General features: G+C 34.6%; 1 protein-coding gene across 4 annotated transcripts in view; it reads right to left on the bottom strand.

The window, feature by feature from the left end:
• Positions 1–218: 218 nt before the first annotated feature.
• The window catches only part of LOC128238334 (adhesion G protein-coupled receptor L4-like), a 35,296-nt gene continuing 14,479 nt past the window's right edge, over positions 219–21,035 (bottom strand). For 2 of the 4 annotated variants that reach the window (XM_052954157.1, XM_052954156.1), the window contains exons 7-27: positions 19,951–20,127; positions 17,945–18,030; positions 16,674–16,835; positions 16,265–16,339; positions 15,405–15,510; positions 14,673–14,816; positions 14,291–14,369; positions 13,988–14,087; positions 12,324–12,373; positions 12,080–12,191; positions 11,572–11,675; positions 10,681–10,783; positions 9,989–10,142; positions 7,872–7,941; positions 7,647–7,713; positions 7,383–7,468; positions 4,601–4,727; positions 4,191–4,232; positions 3,318–3,386; positions 2,502–2,645; positions 219–2,346 (exon numbers count right to left, since the gene is read on the bottom strand). In XM_052954157.1, coding sequence (XP_052810117.1) covers positions 2,326–2,346; positions 2,502–2,645; positions 3,318–3,386; positions 4,191–4,232; positions 4,601–4,727; positions 7,383–7,468; positions 7,647–7,713; positions 7,872–7,941; positions 9,989–10,142; positions 10,681–10,783; positions 11,572–11,675; positions 12,080–12,191; positions 12,324–12,373; positions 13,988–14,087; positions 14,291–14,369; positions 14,673–14,816; positions 15,405–15,510; positions 16,265–16,339; positions 16,674–16,835; positions 17,945–18,030; positions 19,951–20,127 — 2,078 coding nt within the window. In that variant the 3' untranslated portion in view covers positions 219–2,325. The other 2 variants (XM_052954158.1, XM_052954159.1) reach the window with 2 other exon arrangements.

The following is a 21,035-nucleotide window of genomic DNA, read 5'->3' as shown; positions in this document are numbered from 1 at the left end:
CAAAGTATGCAGTCTACGTATGTGTAACCGTTTTTGGATGTGATTTCGAAGACATGCACTTTATTTGTATATATATTTCAACAATGTGCGACCTGTTAAAAATATCTTCAAAATTCAATCTCTTAAAATGTTTCCATGGAAATATTCACAATTTGTATGGATCCACTTAACAGTGTAAATGTGTTATTTACAGGACAACACAGATGATTAACAAACTCTTCAGTATATCTGACTTTATTCTGATTATTTCATACTTAGTTCTAATATGACGTGCAAAATATACATTTAGATTTGAAACAATGTTTCAACGCAGGAGAGATGTTTTGTGTTTCTTAAAATGACAAAGAATTTAGTGGTTAGTGTTGTTAATGTATTAATTGACATGAAAAACTATTAAAAGTACACGTATATTACAATATCATACATACATAATGTTTAATATACTAACATACTAAAAACAATTGTCTGTTTTTCAATGAAAACACACCAGTAAGTGTCGGCGTGCAAACAAGTTATGGAATATGACCTTCAAATAAGCTAGTTCTCCCGATATTTCCATTACTATCATGGAACAGTTTTAAGCCTGGTGAACGCCGTGGTATAATTCAAACCGCATTTCAATCAGAATACTATTATGTAAAATAAATGACCAAATGTACAGAATACGTAAGGTAAGTATAGTTTGTATATTTGTTCTCTTATTTAGTAGATCAAACGCAAAATGATCTATATTACAATCTTTGATGTTCAATATATCTTGTTTATAGGTATACTATTAACCTTTTTTGTCTGCGCACACAACTCTTTCAAAAGAAACCAAACTTATATGGGCCAACAAACATCACCATTTAACGTTATGGTTATGGAGATATCAGAGAACTAGAATTCTACATTCACTTATTTTGCAATCTGATTCCTTACCCAGGATATTTCAATGACTCTTGGTACACATGTAACAAGTTCTCAGTCTCCTTAGACAAGTCAGTTTTGCCACATCCTATATTGTAAATGTCATTCCATTCGGAAATCAACAAGGCTGGAGGCCAAGCTGGCACCCGACCAGAGGCCCTTAACTGTTGGTCGAACAGTATTATGCAGTACACTCAAACAAAGTTTAAACATCACTTGGGTCTAAGAAAGTGTGATGCATTTTCATTAGGCACGTATCAGTTTTTATAATATCAACTTTTTTAACATAGAGCAAATACATTGGATTAAAGAAATAAATATATACAAGGAAAATATAACGATTAGTGTTAATGAAAGTGCAATGTTACATACTAAAACAAATTGCGCATACAGGAAAGGGATTTTAGCGACATTTATGAACGGTCATAATATTTTTATTGATCATTTTACTAGGCAAGTTCCCTTTGCAGATTCTTTTCGGACTATTTACCGGTCAAATCATAATGTCTTTGAACAACTGTAATGTAAAAAATCATTTCTTGAAACAATAATTCATTTGTAAAATTGCCATATAATTGAGTATCTCACAAGAATAGGATTTCAAACATTCATCTGCAAGGCTGAACTTATGATTGATTTAGAATTTTGCAATATGTTTTTGCAGAAGTAATATTGCACAAAACTCCGCATTTTCATAGACTTGATTACATAATGATTATACCAACTTAAAAATAGATGTGTTAAAATTGGTTGAGAGTATATATAGCTCAATGGGCGTAAATGTATACAAAAATACAAAATACACAAGTTTATCAATTATTATAACAATGAAATCAGGCCCAATTTTCTCAAACATTCTCTCCTAATAAGAAGATCACGGTAAAACTCTTATTTGTGTGTATGCACAATTTGTAATATTCTCATTTTGACCAGTTTTGAGAAAAAAATAAAAGCGATTGTATTTAAGCTTAAGGCAGAAACATTTTATTTTGAGAAAATTGGGCCAGTTTACTGATAAGCAATACAATTCTTTAAACAGATAGCAATAATTGTGACTATAAGTCATCCCCTGTAACCACCAACTAGTGTACAGTTATGAAACAATAATCGATTACAAATGGAATTGTTTCACATCCAGTATTTGTATCATTTGATGTATCACGAACACAATTTTCTTTTAAACCTGTGTTATGGTTCACTGTCCGTTGCAAATTCGTTCGAAATATATCCATTCATGACAACTTGATCTGCATTTGTGGAAGTTACCTAAATAAAATTCTGATTGTATTCTCGGTTGGTACAAGGGGATTACAGTCGTTTGAAAACTCCGTCACTTTCGAATTGCTATGATATTTGGAAGATTCATCCTGAATGTTGCAATCGCAGTTTCCGGTCGGTATTGACTTCTTGTTTGTTTCATTCGCGTTGATGCAGCAACTGAATTGGAAAAATGATGCATTTCATGTGTAAATTAAATAATGTAAGTATGAATAAAACATAGCTTTTGTTCAAAAACTGTTTTGGATTATAATATAATACATGGTTATTTATAGCAATATGTTATGTTAAATAAATATATTTAGATAAATTACCTTCAATTCTACCCGGACTTCTTCTGGCTTAACTGACGTTGTCTTTTCTTCCGCTTCAGATCGTTCAAGCGTTCCCGTTTCCGACATGTTCGTTCCTTTTGTATTGTCACTGGGACTGTCTTGCTTGCCCAATGCCATTCGTCTCTTTAAAGAATGAATGCGATCAATTGCATATGTAAAATAATGGAAGCGAACAATTAAACTTCTACTAAGACAATAACAGCGAACATTTACATAAATTATGTAATAAAATGGAAGCGAACAAGTTAATATGTAGTAATATTTGAAGCGAACAATTAATAATGAAAAACAAAGGCAGATATAAATACTGTTAAAGGTGTCCGACCTAAACATATGTTCCGGAACAGTAAACAGTTTATATCTAAGGTAAACATTATACAATGGTGTGAAATCGAGCTGATTAACCTGTGTTGGTTTGGTATCATTTGAAAGAGTTCAGTTTGCAGAAAACGTAAAGATTTTGCCAAACACAATTTAACACACAAGTTTAATTGGCAGCCAAAGATCAATTAATAATAAGTAAAATTATTCATTTTGCGCGGATTTAGTTGAAGTAAAGAACAAATAAAAAAAAAAACTGTAATGACTTCATGCTAATATAATATTTCGGTCATTTAAATAACATATTAGTAATCGGCAAGCAAATACTTTTCAAATGATACCAAACTTATATGCGGTCATCCGGCATCAAAATTTAAAATTAAGGTTAATGGAACGATCAGAGAAATAAAATATTTGATAGTCGGATTCCTTTAACCAACTTGAAAGAAATAAGACTACAACATACAAACTTACTTTGTGTTCATCGCTAAATTCATCCAGGGTTCGCTTTCGTTCTCTTGATAGTTGAATCGCCCGTTTCAGCTAAAGATTTAATTGTTATTATAATAAATATACGTGATATTGCAATATTCAGCTTCAAAATAGACGAAAGTGAAATTACCCTGATAATGTTTAAGGGACTCGAACACATATCGTATATTGGCATCATTTGTATTGTTTTTTTTTCATATTAATTTAATATGCTCGATTTTGTGAGAAAAAACACACAAACAGCCAACAGTAAATGGAAGATACTCATTTGAACAGAATGTTGTAAATCCAAGCCTTAAGTCGTTCCATTTTCAAGAACGTGACCAGTGCTAATCAGCAAAAAAGAGCACTCCTTGGTTGGTATTCAATATTCGACTTAAGTAAATCTAATGCTCATGCATCATTAACTTTATTCACTCTTTTGGTCTGTTATGAATAACAAGTTATCCCATTAGCTTCATCGATCTGAGATCTTTTTAGACTAATATTAAATACCAGCCCTTGTCTCGTTTTAGATAATTATAAACAGAATAGCCCTAATTTGAATCAAGCATTTTGTTTACATTTGTATTTGTATTGATACCTGACCCAATGAAACGTGAACAAGTCCCTTTAAACTCAGACAAAAACACTCTGCCCGTTACACCTATTGACAATGAAATATTTGTTATTGGCGCCAAATTGTAAAGGTTCTGTGGATTCAACTTTGATCAATTCTGTCTGAAAGTGCTTTCCAAACAAACACAACTTTCGTTACTAAAACAGAGTTGTATTCTTTTTTTCAATATATGTGCTAACCACTAAATCCAATAATGAAAAACAAACAAAAACATATAAGACCTTCAATTCATATACCTGTTCATTCAGAAGACAGTGGAATATGAAAATAAACACACCCTGAAACAAATGAAAAAGATACATCTAAAGACACAAGCTCGTAAAAATACAAACAAGATCAGTAATAGACTGCCATATACCCACCGTATTAAGACCAGTATCATTTTCGCCTTACAGCACAGGATAACATTGAAAATATCAAAGTGTGATAACCAAAATATTGCACACATTTTTTCTGTGCACTGCACTTTTCCTACTTTTTATATACCTAGTGTAATGAATGAAGATTGACTTAACGAAGTTTGCTAAGAAAAAGATTAAAAATATATTAACCTTAATTAATGTGATAAATTCAACCGTATTTCTACTTTATACTTATAAACGGACAAATAAAACAAAAGCAACACTTCAGTTACCAACAAACTAACCTGTGATGCGTTAAAAATGCAAAACACAATTTGAAACCACTGAGTTTTCTTGTTCACAGCAAAGAAACCAAACACCCAGCCGATACCCATTATTGGTAACAACACAGACATTGCCGTAATCGTCATTCTGAAAGGAGGATTCAAATATTGTTTGGTTGAATTATATAGCTTTTTGCATGTACGTATACATATAGTACATATATCTCGAAACATATCAATTGGAATTTGATTTTAAAGTTAATACAAATCGTTATTTACTCATACAAATAGAAATGAATTTGAATAAAAGCTAGCAGTTTATTAAGATCATCTTCAAATAGTGTTAGTGGTTTCGTCCGTGTTTTAAACGCAATGCTATTTCACTGAGGCCTACCTCAATAAAAAGGAGGATGGATTTGACTCTCTATTCGTACTGGTATAAACGTGTAGCTAAGCGTAAAATTCAAAGTAACAGTAAGCCCTCATAGTGGTTTGCGAAATCTTCTTTTCTACTTGTATCGGTTTACCTACTTTCGCGTTTAGATAAACCACGTTCTCGTGATTTTGTAGATGCCATCAATGTTCATCTCGTACGAGTCTACTGCTACATCTATCAAGCAGATTATGTTATAACAAGAGGACCAAAAAAGCCATATAGCGTTCACCTGATTAAAATTTCCAACAAGTCAATTGATATTAAGGATGTTGCTGCTTACCAAGGAATATTGTGATTGACGAGCAATTTGTTAGTTGATTAGTAAGTTGGTCCTGGTAAAGGAACATCAATAGTTTTTATCTAGGGAACTCAAGACGTGTCAGCTTATTGCTCCCATGTGATGGTAATGGAGGACGACTGTTGCTATGGAAGTCAGGTCATAGGGTGTTACTTTAACATTCAATAAAGATATTTAAAACATTTTGTATCGTATGTTGTTTCACTGCCAACATTCTCAATTATTACTCCAACCCATAACTTATCATGTTTGGTAACTTATATACGTGGCGTAGAGAAGTAATTAGATATCGAACTATAGGGTTTGTTAACCTTAAACTAATACGTCAGTGTTTTATATTAATACATATCAAGTTATCTCTACTTTCACTTTTCATGTTTACAATTTAACCCAATGAAAAAGCATTTAATATGCAGATAAGTGTAGTGTTTATATTGCTACAGTTAATTCATTTAACTCCCATATCATTATTGATCGATTGTATTATAGGGTTTTGTATGACGCGAGATTAACATTGTTTTAATTTATTGTGTGATGATCGGGCAATTGTTAACCTTGTCTGTCATTGTGAACAATTATTTGTTTGTGCTCCCTATTATATACTGTAACATGTTTGCATTGTTGCAGTTGATAAATATGCTATGTATCCAGTAAACGTTGTAAGCGATTTTAACAAATATTCCGTGTTCAATACTTATGTGAAAAAACTACAGAAACAAGATCAGTTGCAAAAAGTTTAAGCATAAACCCGGTTTAATGGAACTGTGTAAACACCAAAGACATAGAACACAAAAACAGAAAATCACAAACAAGAAACACGGAAGAACAGCACAAAACTCCACAAACAGCACAGTACATACATACTATATATAAACTAGGTATGCTAATCAAGGATTGTTAGGTACCGCCTTGGAACGTCTCAACCTGTCCTAAAAATCTACCGCCCATTTGAGGTCAAAGGTGACCCAGCGATACAACAAAAGTCATTGGTTGATAAGGAGGATATTGGTTGATAAAGTAGAAATTGATCGCTAAGTAAGTCAATGATTGCTTAGGAGGTTAATGGTTGCTAAAAAGTGGTTGCTCAGGAAGTTATTGGTTGGTAAGGATGTCATTTATTACTATGAAAAAGAGGTTCTTAGAAAGTCATTGGTTATAAAGGAACTGTTTAGTTGCCTAATAAGTAAGTGGTAAAAAAGTCATTTTTGTTAAGCAGGTCATGGGTTGCGAAGGAAGTCATTGGTTGCTATGGATGCAGGTAGTTATTATCCACATCATGAGGCTACATACCAAATATCGAGTGTCTGTGCCTTCCGGTATTAGAGAAGCAGTTATTCAAACATGTAACTTAAGAAGTATCTTGAAAAACCGAGACCTACGGGGCGGGGCCAGCTTTGACCCAAGAGGCTCTATTTAAACAATTCTGGTGAAGAACCACTTCATGAGGCTTCATACAAAATATCAATGGTGCGGGCCATGCGGTTTCAAAAAAGACAATTGTTATAACATATCATATGATATAATTTGAACATTATTGGGTAACGGCCATTACATACGGCTACATACTAATTATCAACGTCTTCGTCGTGTGGTCTCAGAGATGAAATGTTTTCACTATATAAATAAATATAAAACCTGAGACTTTTGGGCTTTCAACCCTGGGAAATAATTAAAACAATTTTTATTTAAGGCCACAACATAAGCTGTCTTACCACATTTCAAAAGCCAGGGATTTACGTGTTCAGAGAAGAAAAACAATCAAATATATTACTATATAAATATATAGGAACCTAAGATCCCTGGGCGTCAACTTTTGACCACAGTGACACTATTTGAACATCTTAGTAAAGGGCCATTTCATGCGACTACAAACTATCAAAGGTCTGGAATTTGCAGTTGCAGTAAGGATGATTTGTAAATATATTAGAAAATGAATATATAAAAGACACACACTTCTGGGGTGGGGCTACATTTCACCACAGGGACACATTTTGAACAATCTTGGCAAACGATTGGTCAACTGCAATAAGTAAATTACTACAAAAACAATAGAACTTAAAATACATTACTTAATTCTGTCAAGAGTGTCTTTGTTCTTTGCGGCCTGCGTGCTGCATAGCTTTACCAATACAATCGATGTGATTATACCATTGACCTGCAAAAATATAACATATTAGTATTTTGCTTGAGATGACAGAAATTGTATATAGCTACATGCCAGCCAACACGTGTACATTGTTTCAAATTTGTATATGATGATTGCAAATACATATTTCAACAATAAACGATTGTCTTGAACATTGAATATAACAAACGACAGTATATGCTCTTACCAAGATAACAAAAGCAACAGGCCCCGCAAAAGTCCAGAACATCCAATGGTCAATATCCAGCCAACAACTGTAACATTTTGATGAATATCATACACAAACAAAACATATTGCACGTTTATTAAAATAAAAAAAAATCTGTGACAAATCCGACGAAGGTTTATGCCATTACTAATTATCCTATTGCGACTAATACGTCTGATAGACTACGCAAAACGTACTTCGTACCTTGCTTTCGTGCCATATCCCTCAAGTTTGGAAATGCTGGCAGCAGTAAGCACGACAGCTATCGGTGGTACTTATAAACAAACAAAAGAAACCCATGGTGACTTCACTTTATATAATAAATAAATATATAAATCATACCCCATCACACTAAAACAACATGTTTTTACGCACATGACACGACGATGTACGGTAAAAAACACAGTCGAAGGAGTGTCATCAACTTTCACATCAAGATTCTCTTATCAACGATCATATCGTACTTTTACATGTTTATTTGTAACTTTAAGTAGTAGTTTTATTTATTTCTAAACAACTTACGTTATGTGTCATGAAAAACACATCTGGTTTTAATCGGTCACAAACAACGCTTTCAATTGTTGCCGCGAAAGTCACGGGTTGCCTGAGGACAGTTTGGTCTACACATTTAAAATGATATTTCGGCCGAGAGTTTTAGAACACATCATGACTTGCTTCGATATAATTACAAAACTCCTTCGATAAGTATTTGATATTATAACGGAATCGCAAGAGAAAGTAGCGTAGGGCGACAAGTTTCGTGTTATTACGGAATTGTACGAGCTTAAATGTGTCTTGTGAAGTTATCAGTTAGAGAGTGTACGAGTTTAAGCGATAAATTGCGACATGGATACGGTATGAGTACGACTTAGTAAGATGCATGACGAGTAATGCACGAGTCAAAGATATAAGTTGCGACATGATCACTGAAGAAATACGATTAAGTACGATGCATGACGAATTATGTACGAGTAAAAGAAAAAAGTTGCGACATGAGCACTGAAGAAATACGATTAAGCACGATGCATGACGAGTTGTGTACGAGTAAGTACCGACATGGGTTCGACTTAGAACGATACATGGCCAGTTCTGTTCGATTTTATGAGCGTTTCGACAAACCGATGTTAAATATGTGAATATGGTGTTTATAATACTGCAGTTGAAGTATGTTTCGTTTCTTTTTGAAGTTCTTGGCTGCTGAAAAAGGTTAAAACAGCTCACTGTTGTTCTATAAGAAAATCTTCCTTTCTAGTATTCTATTAATCATTCTGTTTTCTACATTTTACAGGTTCTTTCTAATGAAAGGCTAATCTGCTTGTCAATGTAGTTTTCGTTGTTTTATTGAAAACTAATAATTAAAACTACTTAGTTCCCTCTTAAGGAGATGGTAAAACAATCCCGAATGAACCAGTCTGATACCCGAAGATAACACCCGCGCAGAGTCGTACAGATGTCGAATACACTTGAAAATACTCCGGTTATCCCTATGTTTCTGCTACGTTTCATTATCGACACAAACCTTTCTTTGCTATTACATAACGTGCCAGTACCCTCGAGAGTACCCACGTTGGAGAATGTTAAAATTTGGTACTGTTATTAGTTCGAATGTACGATATGATGCGATAAGTTGTACAATCTCGCATAGTTGATAAAACACTAGTATAACACTACTTCAGTGTCGCCTATATGTTGAAAACACACAGAGAACACATGTGCAGTGCACTAAAGATGTCAAATTCACTCGACGAACTGTCGTTCACTGTCACATAGATGTCGAACACACTCGAATAACACTCGTTCATTGTCGCAAAGATATCGGATACACCCGAATAACACTCACTTAATGCCGTACAGATGTCGAATACATTCGAAGAGCACTCGTTCAGCGTCGAACAATTGTCGGATACACACGAAGAAATGTCAGAGTTGAGCTTTTATCAACTCGCACAGTATGTATTAATAAATTAAACGTTGTATGCCTGTTGAAATACTTTTGCAGAAATAATGCAGTCGCCACAACCAACAATCGGAGTAGTGTGACAAAGTTCTAACTTTCCAAATAAACACAGATCACAATGTACAGTTCAGCTGAAGATCAGAAATGTTATTTAAACTTTAGACACTGTTGTTGATATTTTTCGGAAAGCTTTGCCCTCTAAAATATTTTGTGCTTTTTAATTCATGTGAAGATGCAATCTGGCTTGATATTTTTTTACGATTTTTTCCAAACGCACTAGCATTAGAAACCACGATAACGTCTATTTAAATGAAAAATGATCGTTTGTTTTTAAAAGAAACAAATGAATGGAAATATATTTTACCAAAGGCCACGAGGAGGTACATGACAAGTTTGTTTTTGCCACTCTTGAAGACAACGGTGACGGCGAAATATACGTTGAGGCCGACAGAAAGCATGGTGAAGAAGACGGTCAGGAACACAACGTGCAGGGAAACGGCGATCCACCGACAAACGGTCTGTGTTTATTACAATAAAGGAGAGAGCGATAATAATATTCAATGATTGAAAAAAAACCTTCGAGCTCAAGTTATGAATGTACTTAGTATGACAAAACATGTATAGTATTATAAATACTTTACATGTTTTGTTATAACAAGTGCATTCATAACTTGAGTTAGAATGTTATTTACATCACAAGGATAGTGATTGACGTAACCATTTTGTACAATGTAGTCATGGCCAAACGTTAAATAACAAGCGTGTTGTATATGTAAATAGCATTGTTATTTACCCGCATGTAGGGTTACCGAACGGCTTAGAACCGCCTGCTTGATACCGTTACGATGTAGGAGTTAATCAATAGACCAAATGTGATGAAAAATACTTTAACATGGTATAATAATATATGTTGGGGACGGCCAGGGAAAAAGTAGTTTGATGGTGATTTAAATTTAAACTTTATTGAATGTCACTACATGCCGAATTGGTCGAGCCCGATTATAAAGTTTAAAAAGGTGAACATGTTCATGGAATTGCATACGACAGGTGTTTTACCTGGTTTTCTGTTTGTCCGATCCCAGCGAGGAAGAGAATGTTGGCCAGTAGCAACACAACACACAGACACATGGTGAGACACTCACGCTCACTGCGCAGTATCCTGTGGTAAGAAAAATTATGTATGGACCAGTACGGTGCAAAATAACTATAATTATATTACTTGTTATAATAAAATGTATTTCTACAGATTGAAATAACAATTGTATGAAAAATTGGGTTTCAAGTTAAAGCTATGCTTTCGCTCACAAATAATTTAATCTTATAATGTTTGAGCATTGATATAACTAAAGGTAAATTATAATAAACCGCCCCGAAAGTTCAGCAATAAAGCGTCAGCTTCGGATTTAGAAAATCACGCCTTTAATCGCAGACCGAGTAATACCGAAATATGCTGATCAAATTGTATTAGCAGCTCCCATGCCCAACGCTTAGCATAGAGGCACGTACTCGGAAAAATTGTACTTAGGGCTGGTTAAACCAGGGGGAAAATGTCTTCCGTGTACCGGCGCTTTACACCGGGCACATAAAAACAAAACTTCACAAGAGCTTGAATATCGCACAGGAATCTCCTTGTATCTTACTCTGTTTCTTCAAAGTTGATACTTTCTTGATGTAACTTGGAATTTCAGTCACTTCTATCTAATGATTAAGCTTATATCTTAAAAACCTTATAATATATAATCTTACTAAAAACCTTATTATTTGCTTAATTTATTTTTCGATTAATCTTCAGCACAATATCAAGACAATATCAGGCAAGGCGATGGTCATAATGAGGGACATGTTTGAGAAGCCACCAAAAACGTGCGTTATAAACCTTTTGCACCGTATTTCGATATTGATTATGATACAAAAAGTTAATATTTCAAATATTGTTATAAATATTACTTCCAGTAGAAGGCATGCAAGGCGATGGTCACGATGAGGGCCAGGATTGAAAGCCCGCTACCAATGTACGTGATGATCATTGAAATATTCTGCACCACCTCACTCTGCAAAATAATGTAAGCGATTGTAGTATTGGTTGGGACAAAATCTGATTTGCGCTATTGTTATTTCAAATACTCCGATTTTATGGCCAGTTTGCTTTCATTCGTTTGCATACATCATTGCATTTGAAAAAAGGTCAATTGTTAAAAATTACAAAAAGAGTATGATTTTAAAATATCTTTCCTCAGTATCGCATCAATTCAAATTCATTACCGGCAAATCAGCGTAAAAATAATGTATTTTGCGCACATTTACACTTCTATCATGTGTAACATCATTATAGGGTTAAACTGACCGAATACATTTTACACTACTATAATAAATGGTTAAAATATATATGCAGTTCATTTATAAGTAACAATGATTCGAATAATTCTCAAATATAAAATATTAATGTATAACTCACGTTAGATGTGTATGGGCTTATCAACAAAGCGAAGTTGGTGAGATGACTACACGCACATTGGACCTGGCTGGCGTTGGAAGACACCACGTTACAACCAGATGTAGACCATGTTCTGTAAGTTAATAGTTATTATATACACGTACGGTTATTATGTATTGTACACACTGTGATTCTATTAACCATATCCAAAAGCAAGAAAGAAATTGCATGTCCATTAGATAGAAAATAAACGCATGCTACTCACTCAGTTGTTGTGTTCCAAAACGCGCAGAATTTTCTGTATCTCGACACGCTCTTAAAACGAAAATAGATACTGTTAATGATTGGAAATAAAATAAGGAAACATAATATTTGGATTAACTACTTTATTTCTCCTTTTGTGAATGGTTATATTAATTTTCAAGACGAAAACAAATACCCGATATTAAAGGGGCTGTCTCACAAATGATAAAAAAGCGAAAAAATAAAAAAAAAATGTCAAAAAAAGACATTAACTTGGCATCGATGTGTACAATATATTGAAACTTACTGAAGTACCACATAGTTTACAATTTATTAAAGTTCAGCAGTTATTTCGTATTTTTCCATTAAAAAAAGATTACTGGGTATGTCTACCAGGTATAATTAATTCCTTATGCGTAATTGGCTGGTCAGTGTTATCACGTGATATTACCGAGGTAGGCGTATAGATTAATTATGTCACCAGCTTAGAATAAGCCTTAATAGCTCAATGGGTAAAACACTGGACTTCAATTATGGCGACGTGGGTTTGATCCCGGTCTACGACACAATTTGTTTTCACATTTTGGTACTTTTTTCACAATTATGATATCAAAGCGTAACACATTCTATTAGATAATTGTTCTGAGATTCGTTACAGAAAAAAAAACTTTTTTGGTGCCAATCTGTGACACAGTCCCTTTAAATTCGATTCTACATCATCGTTTACATGACATCATTTTTAACCTGTCTGACTGTAATTCGAAAAATTAACACAACAATCAAATGAAAAATGAACTAAAATATCACACCATCAGTGGCACGTCAAATGTCAACAACGAATCGTGGTCTTAACTCTTCATTTCGAACACGACCCGTCTACAACCGAATAAGACTGGTCTCGGACAGTGATACAATGATTGAATACCAATATGTACTATATACTTTGCGTAGACTTAGAGAATTAATAAGTGAAACAAAATTGATATTTCACTGCTTCAAACAGTGACTTTACCCATTTGATTGTGTTTTTTGGTTAACACTTTTGAACTTTAAAAATATTTCATATGGTTTGGTAAATGGCGATCAACGTAAATTCGTAAATTTATTCATGAGCTGTTCAAATTAATTCCTTCTGTGCGTTATGTGAATCATATTATTTGGATCACAAATGCGTAAGTGAAAGTTTATTGATGAATGTTTATAAAACGATTGCACTGAACCACGTGTAAATAATAAAAGTCTCGGAGAACTATATCTCCATTAGCCGGCGTAAAAGTTATAGTCAGCGATCAAAACTGTACGTGAAGGGCGTCTCACGGGTAGACTGGTAGTAAAGAAGTATGCACAAATGGTGTGAATAAAAAAAAAATGAAATACCAATAAATCATCTCAGAAAATAAGCATGAAAGAAACAGGATTGTTGTTGATTTCGTATTTTATTTATTTTGTAATAATAGAAATATCCTCTATTACATGTGTTCTTTAACTAAGACACTGAACTCGATAAACCGGCTGGATCTATTTGATCTACCTTTTTATTTTCACTATCAGCGCATTGAATATTCACTACAATTTTGTCGTTTTTTCGATCTTTCATACGCGCAATAACGCCATAACATACAAAAAGACTAAATGCCAAACGTTACGCGGTTGATAGAACGATTCGAAAATAAAACAAACAGCTACCTGGAATGTTTGGAAGTTGAGCTGTATTTCTGGGTCTAGCTTAACAGGCGCCTGTGGGAGCAGATGCAGGGACAACACTTGAGAGCTAATGGTGGCGTTTCTGAAATATGACAAAGGCATATAACGGCAAGTCCTACATAATTGTGTACGCCCTTTAAACCAACTGTTTAAAAAGTGGTATAGCTTGTTTAGCTTGCTAAGGACAAAGTCATAAATGTTTTAGTTCTAGGATCACCGCTGTTTTACCAAGATGTCTGCTAGGAAAGGAGATGAATAAAGATATAACGTTTCAATGCTACTTACTCTGCCTGGTCGAGCTTTGTGGAAACAGCCTGTGAAAGGTTTTTGTAGACCAAGCCGACAAACGTGGTTACGTTCTCACCTGAAACGTGGAAATGTTGATAAAAGAGTCCATTGTTTTTATACCTTAGATATTATCGCCTATTTATGATATTTTTCCAGTTATTAAAGAATTTACTTATGTGTTATTATATGTCTTTAGCGCCTTTACCAACATACTAAACTTAAATTAAGAAAGGTATTTCATAAGCCTTTACGTTGAACAGACAAATGTTAAGCTTCCAAATCGATGAGTTAAATTAAAAAGGTAGACAGTGCTTTCTTTGTTATGCGATTGTCACTTAAAAGTTATGAAACCATTTTCATCCCCTGGAATCGAGCATACCCCTGAGTGCCTTTAAGTTTATATTAACAGTAGAGTGCCGTTCGGCCTGCCACTCGTCCCCGGGGGAGTTCAGACTCTCGCTGCTTGGAAACTGTAGTGGGGGGCTGTCCTTAACAGTAGTGTCCACCCTCGAGTACGTAAACACTACAAGGCATGTCGCCAAAAGAGGTTTGAATATCGAGGGGATTAAGCGATAAGTTCTAAGTAGCATTTTAAAAGAAGCAGATAGATGTTTTCTTCGTTCACCATTTGACATGTGTGCAATAGAATAAAAGATAGTTGTGTGGAAAATATATTGTGACAAAAAGTAATTTGTTATTTGCACAAGTAAATAACCGTTTAAATCCCGTTTCTCTGAGTTTTGTACCAAACTGTATGTTTCCATGTGTACCATTACTTCGTGCCGCGTTATGTAACGAAAAGGTCTTTGGAAGATAGTTTTGTAACAGTTGAGTAGCATATGCGTTGAAATATGGAGAACGACATGATTGCAAACGGATTTAAGTATATGTGTCAAAACAGGAGATATTGCAAATGAGGAATAGTTCGCAAATGACGTCATGTATGTATATGTAGAACGAGGTAATACATGCGAGCAAACAGTATGACAAGTTGTGTACAAAAGGGACGTTCTATTCTTGTTAAGATATTACGCTGTTTGCAAAGGTATGTATATAAATAAGCTTGTAAAATGATAGGGTGATCGTTATTTTTTTTAATTAATATACACACCAATGTTAGGTTTTGTGATGGTGACGTTAGACAACGCGCGGGAGTTGTAGAGGCGTATGGCAAACTCGTCAATCACTGACAGCAGCGACTCTGCACCTGTGTTGTTCTGTGAAAAAGTACAGATGGAGCTCAAACCGAGTTGGCCATAAGGGATATCAGTTGAATTTAAAACATTCTATAATAATCATAGTTTTTTATTGCTTCGTTATATGTATATGTTAAGCTAGAAGCTTTTACGAATTACTTTCTTATTTGAAAATGAATTTGCGTGCTCTGTTTGATTGGACAAAAGGACTAGCCCCTAGTGCGACTCAAACCTTCTACCTCTGGAGGTTTTCGAACCTTTAACCCTTAGTGGTGCTCAAACCTCCGACATATAGTTGAGCTTGAACCTATGACTTCTGGTGGGACTCGAACCAACGACCTAAAATGAAGCTTGAACATACGACCTCTGTTTGGGGCCCTAAACTACGACCTCTGGTTTGGATCGAGTCTACGGCTTGTGTTGGAGCTCGAACCTACGACCCTTGTTTGATTAAACCTACAACATCTGGTGGAGCTCGAAACTACGACCTCTCAACGGGCTTGAACCTACGACCTCTGATGAAGATCGAACCTACGACCTTATATGGTGCTCGAACCTATTGACTCTGGTGTGGCCCGAACCTACGATCTCTTGGTTTAGAGGCGGTCAACTAATCTCTACACTAATTTCAGCACGTTTTGAGAATCATATTTTAAGAAGTGGCAATCGGGGCTAACGGTCATTTTAATACATGAGTTGTTTTTAAGTGATATTTAACATTATTTATGTATCTATAAATGTGATCCATCCTTGGCAATAAGGTCGGTTTTCTTACGTTCTGTATGCGGCTTTGCCACTGCTTGCCGTTCGCTTTGTCGTCAATGAGAAAGCTTGCCGTCTCAAGAAAATCCTTGAATATAAAAATACAATTTACCATAAAACAATCTTCATTTAACGGTCTAATATGTTTATTGTGTAACTTCATATCTGAATAATTACTTTCTAATGAATATTTTTTTGCAACGGATGGTCGTATAACTTAGCTTGTTTATCATACGTCGCCCTCCATACACGCTATATATAGAGTAACGGAAAAAAGAATTCTGATGTCATTAAAGGAAGAAGCACTTATGACGATTATTATTTCACCCCTCTGTATGCAAACAAAATTAAACGGTGCGAAAAATATATGATATGATAATATGATAATACTATTTCAACGCGCCTTTCCGTCAAACACTCACATCGATGCTGTCGTTGGTAAACGCTGTAGTTTCAGAAACGACAGTCTGCAGGATGAATTGTGTCTGCAGCAAATCCCCGATTAACAGAGTGTGGTTCCCATCCGCTACTTCGGACTTTAACACAGCTAAAGCCGCGGCTCCGTCTATGCTACCGTTAATCAGCTGTATTATAAAAAAGAGCTGTCACAGGAACGTAACAAATTCGCCCGAAAGGCCTCTTTGGACATATAGCCATTAGTATTTGGGCTTGAGTGGACAGTATCCTTGAGTTTGAAGCATATTTTTATGATGATCTACCCTACCTTCCCATTTAAATTGAAAATATTTGATCTGTAACATTTTTATAGCGAAGTATGTAAATAGAAATGATAAAACACTACAATATGACGCAGGTGTTAACTTACCTCTGAGCCTCTCGTGTTCTCCAGATATCGATGTTAATGATTGGAAACGTATATTTAGCTCGAGGTGACAGTGACTTTTGTTTTCGGCCAATTTACCTCAATGTCAAGAGGGTTCATTTTCTGTTTATTATCAAACTGACTACCAATTTTGAGGTCCATAGGGCATATCAATCTTTACATAATTAGTACAAACCAATTAACAGCTCGAATTTAACAGCACCATGACCTTTGACTTCTTGACCTCAAAATCAATAGGATTAATCTGCTGGAGTTTGATGTCTCTGGATGTAAGCGTTACTCAGTTATTGATCGGTAACGGATTTTCACCTCTAGGTCACCATAACCTTGACTATGACATGCTGACCCCAAAATATCAAGGGTTCATCTGTTGTCCATTACCACCTGCCTAACAGGTTTGAGGTCCATTGATAAAAACATTCTTCACTGATGATATTGATAACAAACCAATTTTTTGCTCGAGGTTACAACGATCCTGACCTTTAACCCACTGACCTCAAAATTTATAGGAATATAATCACCCTCCCTACTACGTTTTGGGTCTTTGTGACAAAACAATCTTAAGTAATTGATCGGAAGCCGTGGGGACGGACGGAAGGATAGACAGACGGACGGACAGACGGTCCGATTACAATATGCATTTAAGGCATAACAAACCTTACAGTTGGTGGACAAGTCTTAGTTGTCTTTGTTTGTATATATCCATTGTAAATAATTGGTAGCAATTGTTTGCTATATTTTAACCATAAATTCAATATCAAGGTTGAAAGCACACATGTAAAGCACTAGCATACATTTCAATATATTGTATTCCGCTTTGATCACTATTTTCAACCAAAATTTGCCAACCTGTTCCTCGAGATCTTTGAGGATGACCAATTTGCAGTCGTAATTGGGCAATAGAACCACACCGTCTTTTCGGCAGTATGGCGTCACTAGCAACATAAAGGACAAATAAGAACACTTGATACATGGATACGAACATTTATTTGCTGATATTCCAACGAGGACTGATTAAATATTTCTTGATGGCATTGTGGAGGACATTAACCAAGCAAAACAACAACTATACCCGTCAGAGCTTGATTGAACCAAGTCAAATCGAGTAATTACAGTTCTCCTTGCATGCTCGGCCCAACAAAACGGGTCATACGTACACATGTGCACAGACTACCGTAAAGAGAATAATTTTCCTTTTTTGATATGGTGGTGGTTATAATTGGACATTCTCTAAAGCGTTATAAAACTGCAAAACCTTTGACACCTTACTTTAAAGAAGATTAAAGTTAGCTTGGAATGTCATAATGCTTTTGATAGAATAAAGGCCAATAAAAGTACATCTTATGAATAACTAAATAATGTCGTGTAATATGCTCATTGTTGTTAAATGCATGCAGTATGCTTAATCTCGTTTCTCATTTCAATTACTTGTATTTTCAAAGAAAACTATATTACATAAAACTTTTCAAAGAGGGAAAGTGTTACATGTATATGTATTTTAAATTAAGTCTTTATTGTTTATAAATCTACTTCCATTAAATGGTGACCAAGATTCATTAAAGTAAATTATTTTTCCCCATATAACATTTTATAATGTAATAATTAGGAAATGTTTGAAATATTGTAGACTTTCTATATATTTTATGTATAGAAATAAACAAGATTTTGATGTAATTTGAGAGAAAGTTCTACAGGAATTTTGTAGTGTGCTCTGGAACATTTGTATTTGGTAAACAAGGGCAAGCTTCTCTGATCTTTTGGTTTGGTGTAAAAATAAGTTTCACAGTTGAAGAACATTCCTAGAATCTTAGATTAAATTGCATTATTCTGAGAGAATTATATTTCAACATTTTGTTGTTGGATTTAAAAAGAGTTCATAAAGTGTTAATTTCCGTGGACATTGAACATGAAGATATTTTGTGAACCATTGAAATTAGGATATAATTCTTTACTCTATGTACTTTTCTTTACTGTATAACAATCTTCAATTATTCTTCATTCTATGTTTTTAAATGTAATTGTCACTTTTGTAAACTGTAAAACAAAATTGTTTAAAGATTGTTGTTTGTTTATTTTCCTCTGTTGCGTTTGGAGGTTGTAGTAACTTTTGATATGTAATTTTGAATATTGTATGTTTACTTTCTATGTTTTGTTAATTTAATTTTGTCCATTTAAGAGGTATGGAATACATTAATGTATCGCTTGTTGAGAATGATAACATGAAAGTGGTGTCCACACCCAGTATCTGAATTTATCTAAGGAATGAATTGCGGGGCCGATGTCATTATCGGGGTATGAACGCAATTGGGCTGGTCGAGGTGTGTGGAGTCCGAAGGACTCCATGCGAACTTTGACCAGCCTACTTGCGTTCATATTCCCGATAATGACTTCAACCCCGCAATTCATTGCTTATATTTACACCAATAGATCATTTCATTCAATAATTGTTACAAAAGGTTTTCATTTTATTTAAGAAATCCTTTAAGTATTCCTATTTTACCCATTCTGTAAATTGAACGATCCGACTGTAACTCGAAACATTTTTTTCAAATGACGTAATAATAGCGCGGGAAAAGATCAACCATTTAAAATCACTTTAATCGAAAAATTGAAACTCTTATGGCAACAATACATTTAAAATATAACAAATTAACACTTTCTAAAATGTTGATTTATAATTTACGGGAGCTGCTGACACAATACAAACAATAATGTACTTATATCGTTATGCAATGAATTGCGATTCGAACATACCCGAAGATGTTTCGTTCATCGATTGATAAACGCAATTGCCGAAAAGCAGTTCATTTAAGGAATGGAAGTTGAGGTGTAAATATATACCTATTACCACATACCTCGAGGACAAGTTGGGGAAGTACCATTCAATTGGCCGTCAGCTTGACATGTTCTTACTAAATCGCCATCAGAATGGATGTTACCTCCTGCACATGCATAGGTAACTGTCTCGTTGTACACAATCGTTAGCCCCGTGTCTTTGGAAGCGTTGTATACGTCCGGTACAAAGCAGGTTACTACGAGTATATAACAAAAATAACATTTCGATTGCAATTTTGTACATGCCCTTTAAATAGTTTAAGGGAATTAAAACCAACTACATATCGATAATAATGTTTCTTTATTTGTTTTAAGGTGATTTGTTTCATTTATGTATGTGACTAAACACACTACAACCACAAAATGTATGATTTGAAATACAGCTATATATCATTCAATTTCAAATGCAGAATTTAAGTTTTTCAGAAAATGTTAGCATCACTTATAGCATTTTTACATAATTATAAGTGCTTAATATAATTTATCAATGGGATTACTTGTTTAATTTATGGCTCTGTTTAAAAAATGTAAATTATATATGTATTTATTCATTAAATGCCTATCAAATTCAATTTCCATATTCAACAGTGAAAATACAGCACGCCGTATTGAAAACTTCTGATGATACTGTCGTGTTCTGATTCCGTTTTATGCGAGTACCGTGTGTAATCTCGGAACTACTTTCGCGTTGCTAAAACTAGGGTGACAAAACACAGGTAAAACCTGTCAACTTTTAAATCGTTAAATTATCGGACTTTACTCATGCTCCAGAAGTATGTACATATTCAGGAACATGGTTCTCATGGTCTTTGAAGAACTATGAGGATCAGCACGAAGCAGAGAACACTTCCAATCTATCTAAACAGCTACTTCGGTGAACTAGTTGATTGTCATTTAAAGTTCATAAATTGTTGCATTATCCATGTTTATTTTCATCAATATGAGCATACACAGAAGGCGAACTCGCGTCATCGGTAGAAACAGCGATTGACTCAGCTTCCCTCAATTCTGCATATTATGATCTACAAAAAATCCAACAAGTATTTATTTAGTTAAAACTGGCCACGTAACGTTTACATGAAATGACGATAAATGTATACTCGCA

This window comes from Mya arenaria, chromosome 6, assembly GCF_026914265.1.
Source record: "Mya arenaria isolate MELC-2E11 chromosome 6, ASM2691426v1".
Classification (NCBI taxonomy): Eukaryota; Metazoa; Mollusca; class Bivalvia; order Myida; family Myidae; genus Mya; species Mya arenaria.
Note: the sequence above shows the minus strand (reverse complement) of the source record. Positions and strands in the feature narration are given on the sequence as shown.